A 15,615-nucleotide genomic window follows, 5' to 3' on the forward strand; every position below is an offset into this window, starting at 1 on the left:
TAGTAATGAGAGTACCTAAGGTAAAGTGAATGACAAAAATGCTCAGAGACCTCCCCTTGGATAGTACGTGGTTTGATGATGCCACATCTTGCGACGAGATCGTACTTTGGGATCTAACGCGGAAAAACACCGCTCTAGGCTTGCGAGTGGTCAGTAATGCGATGAAGAGATAAATGTCATCGAGATAAATGATCTCTTCCCGAGTCGTTTCCTTTTTCTGGTAAAAGTGTTGGACGTCCACCTTGGGTGTTGATGTCCAGGTCATCCATCACCCATCCATGATTGGCTTAGGGCCCCTAGGCGCTGAAAGGGGTCCCGAAGGGTGGATGCAAGTCCGATTACAGTGGATGGTGAGCCGCGGGGCAACTGCCGAGCCCCAGAAAGACTAAGAAAGAGCCTCATCCCAAATCCCTTTTTTTTTTCTCATTCATCGGTACGTACCCATTCTCGCGGGCAACGTACCTACCTACCTTAGGTACCTAGCTTAGCTCATGTACCTTCCGTCCGAGGCGCAAACAATCTCGAATCTCGGACCTCGAACAACCTCCTCCCACCGACATCGCGTCTTCCTCGCCCAAGGCCCAGATCCAACATTTGGAGCGCGCGCCGTATACATTACCGTCGCGCATTTCTCTACCTCAATCTATAGAAGTGTCCAGACTCTTCTGTTCTTGACATCTGCGCGTACATTTGCGACCTCGCCGTGACACGCCTCCATCACCCTCGAGCTCTGTTCGACGTCGGCCATGTCTTCACCTTCCGCGGCAACGACTCCGATCAAGCGGAGCTCGTCTAGTGAAGATGAGAACCCAATCATCAAAAGACAGAAGACGAATAGCGACGCGGCAAAAAGTTACCATGCCGCCGACGATGAAGAGCCAAGCCTGCCTGGCGCGACCAAAGTCACCATTCCTTCTTTGGATTATCAAGCAAAAAGTGGCCTCGAAAGAAGTATAGGACTGGCACTGCAGCAAGTTGGCTTTGATTCCGCTACCCCGGAAGCGATGCAGGGCTTCTTGGGGGCCGTAGAGACCTGTGAGATTACGAGACGTTGTGTGAAAACTGATGCTTTTCGGCGCTGACTCGACGTCCAGACATGGCCTCCATGATCGCCGATGCCAAACGTGTCGCTCTAGCAGCACGAAGGGAGCAGCCGACTCCAGCGGACTTCGAGTCCACGATGCGACGCTACACTCTGAAGACGAAGGCGCTGAGGCCTCACCTCCGTCATCCCGTACCAAAAGCGAAGCTAGACGTGGAATATTTTAATCCTTTGGTCGATGATCCGGATGCGTACACAACTTTACCTCTCCTCGGCGAGGAGCTGAGCGGCAAGCCCGAGAAGGAAGCCAAGTCGTACATACCAAAGTCCTTCCCCGACTTTCCCAGCAAACATACCTACAAATACACACCCAAGGAAGATGACAACGGTCGTGACCCCCAAAAGACAAGGGAAGAGGCGGCCAAGGCCTCGAAGCAAGGAGAGGAGGCCCTTCGAGGCCTGGTCAGAGCGGCAAAGGTCCGAAAGCAGAAGGAAATCAGATCTCTGTCGGAGCGCGATCCTATGACCAAGGAGCGCTATTCGCTTTGGGCTGCCGCTATGGAAGGCTTCGTAAAAAAGGAAGGCGGCGCCACCGGCCAACAACTCGAGATTGCCGATCATAGCATGATTGTCAACTCGGACGCCCGGCATTTGCGCAGGGAAGTGCAGCGACAAAGCAAACGAGCCGCCGGGCAAAGCTAGTCGTCCTCTCTCGGTAGAGGCCGGAAGCGCGAGTCCAGTGCTTCCAAGGACGACCACATAATCAAAAAGGATGAGCAATGATCAGAACTTATGGGCTTGGGTTGCATAGGCCAGTGTGTCGGGTGCCAGTCAAGGCAGACACAGGAATTGGTTGTTTTGGGAAATGGACATGCATTCAGCAAGGCGTTTGGGTATTTCATCGTGTGGACGAGTTCCAGCAGATTACATCATTTCTTGACCGAGAATGAAGATGGGACGCAGGAGGAGGATCATACGATTATCCGGTTGAGCACTTTACAGCGACCGCATGGATAAAAGCAAAGCTGTGAGAAACTTTGCGTAGGCAGCTAGCGAATCATCAAGATTATCCTTAGTTTTATCAGTAATCCCAGAGCGCTTAGCAGTAGCTCCCCGCATAAAAGGTTATGATGTGACTAGGAGAAACCGAGGATACAACAGTGGTCATGGACGAGAGTCGGGAGCGTTGGCATTTATTTGATTCAAGTCGTGAGAGTGAGCTTTGGGTTCGTGGAGACCACATCTGAATGAGAAACGCGTACATCTGCGGGAAGTTCGCCAGTCATGGACTTGTCATATTGCGATCAAAGATAGGTGAACAGCTGCTATTCTGCGAGCCCCTGCAGCGAGTGACATGTAGAATTGAACTTCCTGTGATGGGCCCGAAACATTGGACATGGCTATCATTCTTCTGAGGTTGGTACTAATGTACAAGTACCGTCCCTTTCTGTTCGACTATGGGGCCAATCAGCCTCGTGTCAGCATTTCAGAAGAAGTGTAGCTACGAGCGATCCCCATTGGCTCGAGCCCCACCTCGATTACCCACACCAAGCGCAGCAGGAGCAAGGCTGGCGCTCTTTCCACCTGCCAGGCCCTAAGCGAAGTTTGCTAATTTTTTTCACCCACACCCAAAATCCGGAATCTCAGCTCAAGCTCCCCAAGGGTCAAAGGTTTGACGCTCAGAATCAACTCCAATCTTTCTACCTTTCCCTCACCACTCAATCGACCTGATTGCCTCATTTCCCAATGGCTGAGCAGTTGATTCTCAAGGGTACCCTCGAGGGCCACGTAAGTTGTTGTCGTCTCACTTGCCCGCACGCCGCAGCGTTGCGCCGGTCATTTTTGCGTTGTGCTTGAGGCTGACGGCGATGCTTTTTGCAGAATGGCTGGGTCACCAGCCTGGCTACCTCCATGGAGAAGTACGACCATTCCTACAATCCTCTTCATTTGCGATCACCCCTACCTGGCTACCGCTGCCGCCGACGTTGATTTTTGAGAAGGATGGGATTCTTCGAAATGGGCAACGACATGCGAGCCTTTGCACAGTGGCGGCGGCGGGGGAGGAGGCCAAGAATCTCGAAAGACAGCAATCGCTAACATTTCGACAGCCCCAACATGCTCCTGTCCGCTTCCCGTGACAAGACTCTGATCATCTGGAACCTCACCCGTGACGAGTCCCAGTACGGTTACCCCAAGCGCTCCCTCAAGGGCCACTCCCACATCGTCTCCGACTGCGTACGTCTCTCGAACCCCTCCGATTTCTACGAAGAATCTCCTTCGCCCTCTTTGGCGGGGCTAGGATCACTGGGAACTCTGGGCTGATGGGAAGGAAAATAGGTTATCTCCTCGGACGGCGCCTACGCCCTGTCTGCCTCTTGGGACAAGACTCTCCGCCTTTGGGAGCTTGCCACCGGCACCACCACCCGCCGCTTTGTCGGCCACACCAACGACGTTCTGTCTGTCTCCTTCTCCGCCGACAACAGACAAATCGTTTCTGGCTCCCGCGACCGCACTATCAAGCTCTGGAACACCCTCGGTGACTGCAAGTACACCATCTCCGAGAAGGGTCACTCCGAGTGGGTTTCCTGCGTCCGCTTCAGCCCCAACCCCCAGAACCCCGTCATTGTCTCCTCCGGCTGGGACAAGCTCGTCAAGGTTAGTTTCAAATACCTCCTTCTATGTTTTCTAGGAGAAGTCGCCACAACAACTCGATTCGACGTGATGCTTGCAACCAAAGTATTTGCTACTTCAGAGCCTGCCGTGCAGGCCATGAGACCACTATTCACCATTGCCCTGATCTCGCACCTTCAATTTTTATTTTTTGCCTTGTGGAAAATTCCACATAGATCAGAATGGCTGACAAGGGTAAATTTCTAGGTCTGGGAGCTCAGCACCTGCAAGCTGCAGACTGACCACATCGGCCACACCGGCTACATCAACACCGTCACCATCTCCCCCGATGGATCCCTCTGCGCCTCCGGTGGCAAGGACGGTACCACCATGCTTTGGGACCTTAACGAGTCCAAGCACCTCTACTCCCTCAACGCCAACGACGAGATCCACGCCCTTGTCTTCTCCCCCAACCGCTACTGGCTCTGCGCTGCTACCGCCAGCAGCATCATCATCTTCGACCTTGAGAAGAAGAGCAAGGTTGATGAGCTCAAGCCCGAGTTCACTGCTGTCGGCAAGAAGAGCCGTGAGCCTGAGTGCGTGAGCTTGGCCTGGTCCGCCGATGGCCAGACCCTGTTCGCCGGTTACACTGACAACATCATCCGTGCCTGGGGTGTCATGTCGAGAGCATAAACGGGCGTGAAGCTCTCTTCTGTTCTCTCTCTCTGGGTTATGCGATGATGGTGACGAAGTGTGGTGGGGAAAGGGCTCTCTTGGTAGATCATGGCGGGCGTCCTAGGCTGGCTTCCTCGTTATGTCTTTCGGGATGCGCAGGGTCAAAACGATTTGTGAAAAATTGGGGATGAGACTGCATGGCTGGCTTATAGGTAGCCCACGAAAGGACTCGGACATGAACCCGTAACGCCCAAATCAAAAGATCCTGGCAAACTCAAAAAAATCCTGTTTCTCGTTCATTCAACTCGTGATGTTGACTTGGTCAGCTCACACTCGCATCAATCCTGCCTTGAGTGATGACTGTGAAAACTCGTCCTTCAACGTCACGTCTGTAGACTTGGCATTTTAGCAACGACTATCCCCCCATGTTATGCAGAACACAGGGTAAGCAACTACCTTCATGATGAGCACGGTGGCCTTCTTGCTGTGAGATGTGACGACCGAGTCTCTTTCTCGTATGTTGTCTAGTCGCAACTTTTTCAAGACCCATGCCCCTCACTGGATCACTTAGAATAAGACACGAATGATACAGATATATGAAGACTTGGCATTGTATATATACGAAGAGAATTTAACTAGGCCATGTGTGAAAGACAAAATTCAGCAGAGGCCCCCTTTCTCAGCACAATGAAGGGTTCTCGCTGCGGTCAACATGGCCAGAGTAGCGGAAGCCTTTCTTTTCCATTTAGAAGGCAGGCTTGGCGTTCTTGAGCAGCATCTCAAAGTAGGCCTGGTTCCAGGTACCAGCCTCGGGAGATGGCTTGTAGGCATCCGACTTGCCGCAGAACGAGTCGTAGCGCGTGGCGCTCGAGTCGCTGGTGCCGTCGGACTCGCCGCCGGGCTTGACCCAGACGAAGGCGTCGGCGAGCTCGAGGCCGGTGCTGCCGCTGGGGCGGAGGCCGAAGCCGGCGCCGTTGACGTTGCACCAGTCGCCCCACTCGAGACGGAGGCCCTGAACGCCGTTGCGGCCCGTGTCGACGATGGCGTGGTTGGGCATGCCGGCCGTCTGAAGGGCGGCGCCGAGAAGGGTGACGTACTTCTTCTCGTTCTGGGCCTTGTTGTACTGGCCGTCTGGGGCGTTGGCGAATTCACCGGGTTCGGCGTCCCTGTAGGTACGCGATGTCAGTGAAATGGCTCTCGCTGCGTTGTTTCCTACTTTTCAAAGGTTTGAGCATATGAGCTAGACTTACCAAGAGTTCCATCCGGCAACGTTGGTGGCGATGCCTCGAAGCTGCGAGGGGCTGCCGCCGGCCTTGTATGCCTTGGCGAGCTCTTCGGCACCAGGCTTGAGGTTGTCGTTCCACTATGAATCCAGTCAGACAACATGATCAGGATATGGAAAGCAAGACTGTGCGAGAACATGTCGCTTGGACGGATGTGATGATGAACTTACCCCAAGCCAACCTCCGTGGCCAGCATCGAGATACATGACGACGTTGGGAAGGTTGAGAGCCTGTATGGCGTATGCAACGCCATCGCGGTAGCCCGATGCCGAGGCCTGACAGGTTGCGAGGTTGGCGTTGGTGACCAAGTTGGGCAAAGAGTCAGGCTCGATGACGAGAGCAAAGGCGGTCTTGGGGTTCCCCTTCAGGATCTTGACAATGGGGTCAATGTACTCCGTCTTGTAGCGGCTCAGCTCGCCGACTTTGAGCTCGCCGTTGGAGGCCTTGGCAGCGCAGTCACGGCCGGGGAGATCGTAGATGACCAGACCGAGAATGTTGTTGCAGGGAACATCAGCGATGGCGGGCGTGAGACGCTGGATGTTGGCAATGGTGTCACTGCATTGCTGCAATATCAGTATCATATTGCGTAAGGAAGGGTTCGTAGATGTCCAACATACAGCCAGAGGAAGGAGCCGATGTCAGCAACCTTCAGGGCCTTGGCCTTGAGCGTACTGTCCGAGATGGCTGCAGCTGCAGCCTGGATCTCTGCACGGTAGAAGCTGTTGGGGTGTAAGGTGTACTTGGAAAAGACATTGGTCTTCGCATCCAGGGAGACGTTGGCAGAGCATGCAGCGGCTGCTGCCCGAGGTTGCTCCTTGATCGTCTGAGAAGGGGCAGCAATGGCTGTTGAGGCCAAAGCCGCCAATGTAGCGGCGGTGAACTTCATCTTGATGATAATAATACTCTCTTAAGATGATGAGCTCTGTAGTAGCGATGCTGAGATTCTGATGAGAGCCATGATTGCACTGGGAGCCATGACACTATTTATCTACACTGGTAATACCTTGAAAGAATGGTCAACCTCCGAAGTCTTGCATTTTGTTCATCCCTGAACCTCTGAGTAACGGCAATCAGGCACCAGGCCCGGTGGCTGTATTGATTTCGGTCTCAAGCCTCCGAACCAAAAATGTCCAGCCAAGGGAGCGGTTCCCATGGGCAAGGTGATGGGCTCTGTCACGACTGCAATCAGACAAAACTCATGCTACGCGGTGTCCACCAAAGCACCTCACGATCAAGGGTTCTCGATGCAAAGATCACCGCCAGATTGACAACTTCATCTAATAATCAAGGAATGATTGGCTCACGAGTCTAGTATTATGGTTAGAGCACCCAGAACATTGTGGTATTTGCAATATTAGAAAATGTCACTTCGTCAAACCAACCTCCGTTTCGACCATTCGAGAGCAGATCTCCTATTCTGCACAATTATCCCAAACGTGGACGAGTGATGGTGCCATCCAACTTGGCAGATTTCCTCGAGGACGGGCCGTCTTAACCGGATATCGTAAGATATCCAGGACTCCCGGCGTAATTGTTTTACAATGGCGAGCAGTAGGTGCAGAGATTTTGATGCTCTGGTAAACCTTGCAGTTCACTTGCCTTTTCCGGTTGTTTTAAACTATCCCCATCACCTTGTTTTTGAGTACGTGTTATATAGCAAAAACACATGAAAGTGAAAGAAAATTGAAGCAGACCTAGTGCGCATATTCGAAATCGATGTTGCCCTAAGAATTGCAGTGCCATATGGCGAGTGTAATTATTTCAGACACCCCAGAGCCTCCAGTCAAAACAGTATTACCCCAAGCAGACGAGGTGGCTAATGACCAATCCTGACTAAAGTGATTCGTTCCTCTAGAGTTCCTGAGGACAAAATAAAGTGTTACGAGCTAGGGTGGTAGTCATCACTTTAGCCGGCAACAACCCCAGATCAGCGGGGGGACAATCCTCGTGCTGAGTGCTTAATTTCTCCTTGGCCGGCTAAAAACTCCGATCCTAGCTTCACGGCTTGGCTACTTCAACTGTAAATTGGTCAGGTGCTGCCGGATGAAACCTCCTCTATTCGCCTCCATAGTTAGAATGGTGCGACAATTCATTGATATTAAATGCTGCCATGCGGCCCCGGGCTCAACCTCGTTAGGCAGGAGACAACTGTCAGCATGACGAGCAATAAAGAATTCGGTGCTTATCAATCTGCCCGAAGAGTCACCTGGATAAGTGAAGGCCATGCGTCGTAGTCCCGTGAACCTCGTTTAACCCAATCTGAGGTTGCTTGATAGTTCGGAGCTTCATATTATTCGCGCAATATACTATTCAATTGGAAGTTCGAGACAATAACCTAGTTGATCTTGAGGCAGCATCCCGATAGAGGGATAAAAGAGGCATTGGGCGTGTGAACATGGTTTCTAGAGGCGACTGAGAAGGAGCTCAATAAATATAGACCAATCACCTAGGTCTAATGCAAAGATAGAGTCGACTCGTGGTCTGGTATAAATGTCAAAGCAGCGCGAGACACAAGCACATTGCGATCAAAGGGGGACTTGCGGATAGGGCATAAGCCATTCCCTTGTGCCTTGCTCAACGAAACTACAGTGAACGAATCCCAACAGAGGTTGAAAAATGCGTTACGATGCTTTTGTAGTTCAATTCGTGGAACGTCATTTTACCACGTCCAATCACCCCCTCTATGGGTTTCTAGTGACTTCTTTCCGCTATGTTACATTTGTGTCAATGGTGACACCGGGGCTCTTGGCCACTGCCAAGGTATGGCTATCCTAGCGAACAGCGATGGCGAACAACTCGAAGCCAGACGAGAAGTTGCTAGCGCAGGTCGTTCTTTCCGATAGTGCCGGCTTGTCAAATAGCATCCTTACATGAAAGGAGGCAGAGAGAACGGGTAGCCACCGTTCTTGATGCGGAAAACGCTGAGAAGGAAGCTGTACATGATGAACAGAACACCACCCCAGGCCAGAACAGCAACCTGCTGTCTCTTGTTGTCGCCAATACGAGGCACCTTAACGGTGAGAGAGATGGCACAGAAAGCCAAGACACCGTCTACTTTTGATTAGCTTTTAGACTTGACGTGAAGGGGGGTGTAAACAAACAGATAGCAGCTACGATCTGGGTCTCCAAACCGAACTGGTTCTGGAAGCCACCGGCAAAGTAGCTGATACCACCCCGGCCATCTCCAGCAACATAGGGAACTTTGCGGATATGGTTGAACATGTGGCCACTGGTGAAGAGCAGGATGGCAATGAGACTAATAGCGGCCCACAAGTTGCGGTTCTGAATGACGGGAAGGATGTAAGGCGAGGCAGTAACGAGGACAGTGCCAAGACCAAGGACAATGGTGATGCTAGAAATCCATCGCATCCAGTTGATCGGGCGCTTCACCGGAGGGTGAGGTCGGTCAGTAAGGTGTCTCGACAGCCAGGCATGAACCTGTTCAGCAGACTGAGGTCTGTTTTAAGTCGTTAGCTTATTCTACGAGGTACTCCGTTCTTGAGACAGATAGCTTACCCGCTGGTAAAGTCGTATTGCAGAGGATCGACAGCAGCAACAGCGTGAGGACCGATGGTGGGCTGAAACAGGAGCAGGACAGGGGCGGTTTGGAGGCCGAGCTGGTAGTGATCGTATTAGTTCTTGGCCGAGTCCATTGTCACCTGGTTCCGGGCTGGGTTTTCCTACCGACATGAAGACCTCGCGGCCATCAGAGAAATCGAGAGTACCGAAGAGAAGGCGCGACTCGCCCTTCTTGTCACCCTTGGTCCAGGTCTTGCCCAGAAGATCCCATTCCGGCTGGAACTCGCGGCACAATTGGCAACCAAATCGATTCTCGAGAGCGGTCAGGAGGACTGCAACGGTGTAATCGCGGGGAGCAGAAGTCAAAGACTTGTAGCTGGTATCGGCGAGCTTGATCGGAGACGAGGTAAGGGCCTTTGCGTGGAAATCGTTGAATCGTTCTTCGGGGGTCTTCTTGGCTGCGAAGGCGCCGGCAGCGAGAAAGGTTCCCGCTAGGAGGGAGCGAAGGAAGTGCATTTTTAGGGATGCGTCGGTGATTCAGACGCAACAATAGCTTGGGAGGCGATCGAAAGGTTGAGGATGTGGCCAATTGGCCGTTGCTGGTGATATTGAAGTCGGGCTGGCGTAACGAACTGGTGCGCGCCGCGGGTGTCGTCGAGATGCCACACACTGAACTTCAACAGCTCGAACTGGACAGCTCTCAACAGCGGCAGACAACCCACAGAGAAGTGGGTCAAGTCTCAAGGTTGTGTACGTATCGTTCCTGTTTTGGCTTAAGTACGAAAGGTACGGTAAGGTACCTCGATTGGGGTGTGGAAGGAAAGCACGATCGGGGCTGTCGGGGGTAGCTCGCTCGGATTCGGATTTTGGTTCTTCCTAGGGGAAGCAGGTACCCTGAACTATCCCAGTGTTATGTCACCCTGAACCGTCAAACCGTTTACCGAGACATCAGCGTACGGAGTACATAGTTCAGAAACTGTGGAGACAGTCCGCCTGGAGCCGGGGGGGGAGCATCGATGAACTAACTGCTTTGGGAACCATGTTTACCTTGCCCATTGGTACTCCATTTCAAAATCAACCCAAACACACCACCATCTCAACATCGACATCGCGAACCTCAATCGATTTACGCGCGGGCATCTCCACTATCGCGCATTGTGGTGAAAGAAGACTTCTGAACCATAACGCCGTAGCTTCAAGCGACACAACACCTCTTTAGGGGCCTCCGAATCCAACGCGTCAACGCGCTTTCAGCGCAGAAGCAACTGCACAACACCGCCATTATGCCTTGCAAGACTAGGAACATGGACTCGGAAGAGGTAAGTCTAGTAGTCGGACAGCAAATAATGGTATGTCTCTAACTTCTCACACAGAGGGCCGCTGCGGCTCACGAGCTCGAGATGAAACACCAGCAACACATCCACAAAGCACAACTCATCGTCAAGGAGGAAGACACGCGAAGACAGAAGGTCACCAAACAAGTTCTTCTCGATGAGAACGCGACATTACGCGAGCAGCTTGCCGAAAGGGAAGCGCAAGTCAACCAGTTGTCCGAAAAGTTCGACCAAACGTGCAGTGACTTGGAATCATTAAAGGCGACAAATCGCGATCAGGACACACAGCTTAAGGCTCAGAAGAGGGAATTTGGTCACATCAAGGTTGGTGTGAACGCCGATTCGGAAACACCCGACGAACTATCCTAACCTCGAATGTGCCAGGCCGAACTCGAATCCCTCAACAGCCTGTCTCAAGATTCTACGAAAGTCCTTGCAGAGAAGCTTGCCCTCTCTCGGGAGGTGAACGCCATGAAACCTGAACTGGAGCATCTACGGTCGCAAGTCGCCCACCAGCAAAATGTCATCGCCGAGAAATTGGAGTTAGAGCGTCAGCTGAATATGGCTGAAGTAGAATTGGCTGCCGAAAAACGAGCACGGGAACAGCAGACGGCACAAGCGGAAGGCGACAAATCGACCGAAGACGATTTGCGGCGCAGGCTCAAGGACGTCGAGAAGAAGCTGACGACGGAGAAGCGTGAAAAGGAACAATTGCAGGAAGAGCTTGAGGCTGCCGTCTCAGCCGCAAAGGCTGGACAAGAGACCAAGAAGGCGGAACGCGAGTTGGCTCAGAAGATCCAAGAGATGGAGAAGGTGCTTTCAGTCGAGAGGCGGGAGCGGGAGAGGCTACGAAAAGAGCATGAGATGGCTCTATCTGAGGCCCAAACGCAAAATGAGATGCTCGAACAGCGCCTAGACACGGTCAAGTCCAAGTTGCGCAACGCTCAGGATGAGTTGAAGGCCGTTCGTGCGGAGTTGGGAGCTCGACCAGCAGTGATACCGAGTGCACAGCTTTCTGCGCGTGCCGGAGGCGCAAAGGCGCAGGCCGGCAAGAAGCGAAGAGTTGAAGAGGTCACCATGAACGACATGAGCCTTGGCACGCCAGAAGACATCACTCGCGGCAGGCGCCCTGCTAAGAAGAAGGGTCTTGAGCAGACGATGTTGGGTGAGAAGTCACTGTTCTCCATTACTCCTTTCTTGGCCAAGTCCAAGACGCTCAATGTCGAGGATGCCGTCGCCGAAGAGGACGAGGAAGCTGATGTCAGCTATATCCCTCTGTCCCACCAGTCTCATTCCCAAGAGGTCGAGATCGATACTAGGACCGAGGTCGAGATTGCAGATGCGCCAGAACAGCTGGAGGAGGTTGAAGAGCAGGAAGAATCCGCGGATAAGCCTGCCCCCACCAAGACAACGAAAGCAAAGCCGAAATCCAAGAATGATGGTGAAGCAAAGAAGCCCCGTGGCCGACCAAAGAAGGCCTTGACGGAAACATCGCCAAATATGCCTGTGCAGGGGGTCTCGGCTGCGGCTGACAAACCTCACATTCCATCAAGTGCTCCTCTTGAGCAGGTGCTGGAGGAGCCTCACTCTGACGAGCCAGAGAATCTGGCTCCCGCAAAGGTTCCCGCTGCTAGCAAGGGCGAACAAGAAGTCAAGAAGAAGAAGCGCAAGTTGGGCGGTGAAACTGCAACACTCTTCGATGATGACGACGGCGAAGCGCCTCCCGCTGCTACCAAGCGGCCTGGCAAGGTTGGTATGGGTGCCGGCAGAGCTCTCGGCAAGACTCATCTTAGCATGGTGAGGAACGCTGGCGCTTTTGGCAAGAAGTCATTCTCGCCGCTCAAGAAGGACAGAAGGGGAGTCGGTGCCAGCTTCCTGGCGTGATCGGCTTTGAATAATTGTGCTTTCAAGCGAAGAATGCTTTTCCTTGGAATTTCAGCTCAACGGGAGGAGTCAAAAGGGGCAATGCATCGGCGGCGTTTTCGGTCGGTTGTTTTTACGTTCAGGGTTGGCTAGTCGGTGAGGTTTATGTAAAGATAACGTAGGGTTTTCTAAGCCCCCAATTAAGAGACCGCATGCGGTTGCCATTTTGCCAGAATTTTGCGTCCTGATGAATGATTTTTGTTGCAAGTATCCGTGTAATTAAGCGCTCCGAGGGCTTTCAGTTGTGCCTAAGGAGATGTTGGACGCGGAAAGAAGTGAAGCCAATACCTTGTCAAAACCTGAGGTCGCCTTAGAGTCTTACCCCTAGTCGCATCCGAGAAGCTTGGGCCAATAAAGTCTCTCAGCTCACCTTCCATTGCAGAAGCTTCCCTTCAACGTCTCTCATCGTTCATTTCATGAGCATCGAGCGACATAGCGGCTTTGAACGCTCAAGCGTGGTCAAATCTGCCGACTCTTATCAATAGTCTTGACGTGTCATATGAGAACTGAGAAGACGACGCCCAACCTCATCCTAACCACCATTGTCACAACACATCCGCACAATGTCAGAAGCAGCATATCGCCCTCTGTGGAGCGCTGCCTTGCGCCGACCCTCTTCCAGCATATTCACAACATGTAAGCAATGTCAAAAAAGCTTTCCTGAGACTTTGCAGACGCGCGCATCTTCTTCCAACTCGCGGTGGAAGATGAGGCAGGGTAAAGACTTTTTCGCCCGCGAGGCCAAGGTGCAGGGGCTCAAGAGTCGGGCTGCGTTCAAGCTCCTAGAGGTACGAAACCATCAAATCTTGTTATGAAGTCAATCAAGGGCAAAAAATGGTAACGAAGATTGTAGATGGATGCCAAATACAAGATATTTCGCAAAGGGCAGACGGTAGTAGATCTGGTGAGTCTCCGAGAGTAGCTTGATGTCCCTTTCAATAGTCATTGAGGCAATGAGGCTGAGAAAGCGATGAAGGGGTATGCTCCAGGAAGTTGGTCTCAGGTACGTCGGTTTTTAAGAAGACTTCTTAGATGAACGGAGAGTCGCGCGTCAGGGGAGAGTACGTGTAACATCGCTAAACAGGTTGCTGTCGAGCGCACGAAGCCAAATGGCCAGATCCTGGGCATCGACATCATACCCGCACAGCCACCCAAGGGCGTCTCAACAATCCAAGGCAACTTCCTTTCACCCGACGTCCAGGGCATGGTGAAGGACTATCTCGAGCGAGCCAGGCACCGCAAGCGGAACTCACTGCCAGCAGAAGAAGATGAAGAACAAGAGAACGACGAAGAAGAATCACCTGCGGATAGCGAGGCTACAGTCATTGAGGAAAAACCGAGCTACATCGACATGGAGAGAGCAGCGTTCGAAACTTCAAGTACCGCCAAGGATGGATCGGAAGCTAAGAAAGGTCGATTGGTGGATGTGAGTCTTTCCCGTTATTCCCCCTTCATCAAGATCTTTTAGGACGTTGCAGACTGACGTAAGGACCAGATTATGTTGAGTGACATGTCAGCACCTTGGGACCAGACCAGTGGATTCGGCGTGAACAGTCTTAGTAATCCCTATCATAGGATGATGAACACGAGCGGCATGGCATTCCGAGACCACGCTGGGAGTATGGTACGTATCTTTCTCTTCCCTGCTGCTGTCTATCAAGTTACTGAGGTGAGAAACCAAGGATCTATGCGGAGCGGCACTGCAGTTCGCCAATGACACACTCAAGAACGGCGGGCATTTTGTCTGCAAGTTCTATCAAGGCTCCGAGGACAGAGAGTTTGAAAAGAAGCTGAAGACCTTGTTTGCAAAGGTTTTTCGAGAGAAGCCAGAGTCATCTCGCAGTGTAGGGACAGAGAGCCACATTGTGTATGGGAATACGCTGACTCGTTCACAGGACTCGAAAGAGGCGTACTTTGTCGCACTCAGAAGGAAGGGAAACGTAAGCTTGGAGAGTGACGACTTGTAATCAACTGTTGGATGTGTACGAGTATGAAAGTCAAGAGAAGCTGTAAGGGTTAAGTCACGGGCACTGCCGTGTTACGATACAGAGGGCAAGCTGAAGACAAGTGATTGTAGAGCTTTCACGGAATGCGAATGGGATAACCGAGAAAGGGGTCGGTCATCTCTAGCTGCCCCAGGAAGAAAGCCCCAGCGGTGTATTGTACATCACGCGCAGAGATGGTAGTCAGCAATTGGTTCGAAGTAGGACTTTGCCCAAGTAATACCTATTGGTGTTGTAAAACCGAGTGTCGATCCTAATGGGGTCCTTGAATACCATCGTACCGGATACAGGATGTCGCGTGCCCAAGAACCCTACTACGAATCGATGGGATGGGGGGCAGAAACAATACTCCGGAATCTAGTCTAGGTCCTTTCAAGACTAAGACCCCATGTTGGTGCTTGGTACCTGAGCATGTAGATGAGCATTGGGATACACTGTGACCGAGTGGTCCGTAAGCTAAGCAATATGGGTCACCATGCAGGCTAAATGAACGAATGCCTACTATCTCTCGATTAAACTCGGGGTTGACGGCCATTCCCAGTCTCCAACTCAAATTCGAATATCGCTCATATCGGCTTCCCTTGCCCTCCTTGCCTTAGCAGTGGATCTTTGCGGGGTGGACCACTTCCATGTAATATGTAGTCCTCGTCCCCGAATCGGCGAACCTTGGGGTTCGCCAGTGCTGGGGCCTTTTCTTCCGCGCAGGTCTGTTGCGAGTCTAAGCGGGTGGCCAACGATTTTGGAGAAGTCGGCAGCCGTATTAGTGTTGCGAAAGCCCTTGCTCTGTAATATATAAACAAGCTGCTGCTCCCTTCATTTTGCCTCCATTGTCTCTCTCCGAACAGTATCTTGCTGACTTTGTCTACCGACAATCGTTTTACACCATTCGTAACATTTCAAGGACAACCGCAACTTAACACCCTCGAGCATCCTCTTCCGCAAACTTCAACATGCCTTCCGCCGACGCTCAGAAGGGTCAACTCCAGACCGTACTGGAGAACAAGGGCATCCGTTTCCAGTTCAAGACTGGCAGTGCCAAGTATGAGTGTCATCTACAGGACCGCTCTACTTAGTGAGTGAAGCAACCGTGCTCGATCTCTGACATTTCGCACTAATACGGTCCCCAAGCGAGCGCACGAAGGCGACGAGGACAAACTCTACCGACTCACAGACCAGCTCATCATCTGCTTCGACCATCAGCAGCTCCCACTAGAAGAAGGCCTTAA

General features: G+C 52.2%; 8 protein-coding genes across 8 annotated transcripts; 5 read left to right on the forward strand and 3 right to left on the reverse strand.

Annotated features, from left to right (window-relative positions):
- Window positions 1-491: 491 nt before the first annotated feature.
- Window positions 492-4,345, forward strand: CLUP02_17433 (guanine nucleotide-binding protein subunit beta-like protein; the record flags this gene model as incomplete). Its single annotated transcript, XM_049296343.1, has 11 exons — window positions 492-608; window positions 650-795; window positions 854-1,035; window positions 1,095-1,705; window positions 1,874-2,028; window positions 2,295-2,391; window positions 2,459-2,712; window positions 2,868-3,165; window positions 3,224-3,277; window positions 3,380-3,802; window positions 3,920-4,345. 11 exons carry the CDS (start codon window positions 492-494, stop codon window positions 4,343-4,345), a joined length of 2,763 nt encoding a protein of 920 aa, XP_049137567.1.
- Window positions 4,346-4,637: 292 nt separating this feature from the next.
- On the forward strand, window positions 4,638-4,898 carry CLUP02_17434 (uncharacterized protein; the record flags this gene model as incomplete). Its single annotated transcript, XM_049296344.1, has 3 exons — window positions 4,638-4,714; window positions 4,771-4,813; window positions 4,872-4,898. 3 exons carry the CDS (start codon window positions 4,638-4,640, stop codon window positions 4,896-4,898), a joined length of 147 nt encoding a protein of 48 aa, XP_049137568.1.
- Window positions 4,899-5,072: 174 nt separating this feature from the next.
- Window positions 5,073-6,496, reverse strand: CLUP02_17435 (exoglucanase-6A; the record flags this gene model as incomplete). Its single annotated transcript, XM_049296345.1, has 4 exons — window positions 5,073-5,493; window positions 5,578-5,690; window positions 5,781-6,165; window positions 6,228-6,496. 4 exons carry the CDS (start codon window positions 6,494-6,496, stop codon window positions 5,073-5,075), a joined length of 1,188 nt encoding a protein of 395 aa, XP_049137569.1.
- Window positions 6,497-6,982: 486 nt separating this feature from the next.
- CLUP02_17436 (uncharacterized protein) lies at window positions 6,983-7,315 on the reverse strand (the record flags this gene model as incomplete). The annotated part of the gene is made up of 2 exons (XM_049296346.1): window positions 6,983-7,184; window positions 7,242-7,315. The coding sequence occupies 2 exons, from the start codon at window positions 7,313-7,315 to the stop codon at window positions 6,983-6,985; spliced, it is 276 nt and encodes a 91-aa protein (XP_049137570.1).
- A 747-nt stretch (window positions 7,316-8,062) lies between these two features.
- CLUP02_17437 (OST3/OST6 family protein) lies at window positions 8,063-10,095 on the reverse strand (the record flags this gene model as incomplete). The annotated part of the gene is made up of 10 exons (XM_049296347.1): window positions 8,063-8,239; window positions 8,391-8,427; window positions 8,481-8,661; window positions 8,712-9,067; window positions 9,127-9,227; window positions 9,295-9,620; window positions 9,673-9,728; window positions 9,763-9,868; window positions 9,930-10,005; window positions 10,087-10,095. The coding sequence occupies 10 exons, from the start codon at window positions 10,093-10,095 to the stop codon at window positions 8,063-8,065; spliced, it is 1,425 nt and encodes a 474-aa protein (XP_049137571.1).
- A 317-nt stretch (window positions 10,096-10,412) lies between these two features.
- CLUP02_17438 (uncharacterized protein) lies at window positions 10,413-12,347 on the forward strand (the record flags this gene model as incomplete). Its single annotated transcript, XM_049296348.1, has 3 exons — window positions 10,413-10,448; window positions 10,503-10,787; window positions 10,848-12,347. The coding sequence occupies 3 exons, from the start codon at window positions 10,413-10,415 to the stop codon at window positions 12,345-12,347; spliced, it is 1,821 nt and encodes a 606-aa protein (XP_049137572.1).
- Window positions 12,348-12,949: 602 nt separating this feature from the next.
- CLUP02_17439 (FtsJ-like methyltransferase) lies at window positions 12,950-14,353 on the forward strand (the record flags this gene model as incomplete). The annotated part of the gene is made up of 4 exons (XM_049296349.1): window positions 12,950-13,174; window positions 13,471-13,812; window positions 13,882-14,010; window positions 14,093-14,353. 4 exons carry the CDS (start codon window positions 12,950-12,952, stop codon window positions 14,351-14,353), a joined length of 957 nt encoding a protein of 318 aa, XP_049137573.1.
- Window positions 14,354-15,339: 986 nt separating this feature from the next.
- Window positions 15,340-15,602, forward strand: CLUP02_17440 (uncharacterized protein; the record flags this gene model as incomplete). The annotated part of the gene is made up of 2 exons (XM_049296350.1): window positions 15,340-15,461; window positions 15,518-15,602. The coding sequence occupies 2 exons, from the start codon at window positions 15,340-15,342 to the stop codon at window positions 15,600-15,602; spliced, it is 207 nt and encodes a 68-aa protein (XP_049137574.1).
- Window positions 15,603-15,615: the final 13 nt, after the last annotated feature.

Source organism: Colletotrichum lupini, chromosome 10 (assembly GCF_023278565.1).
Source record: "Colletotrichum lupini chromosome 10, complete sequence".
In the NCBI taxonomy this organism is placed as follows: Eukaryota; Fungi; Ascomycota; class Sordariomycetes; order Glomerellales; family Glomerellaceae; genus Colletotrichum; species Colletotrichum lupini.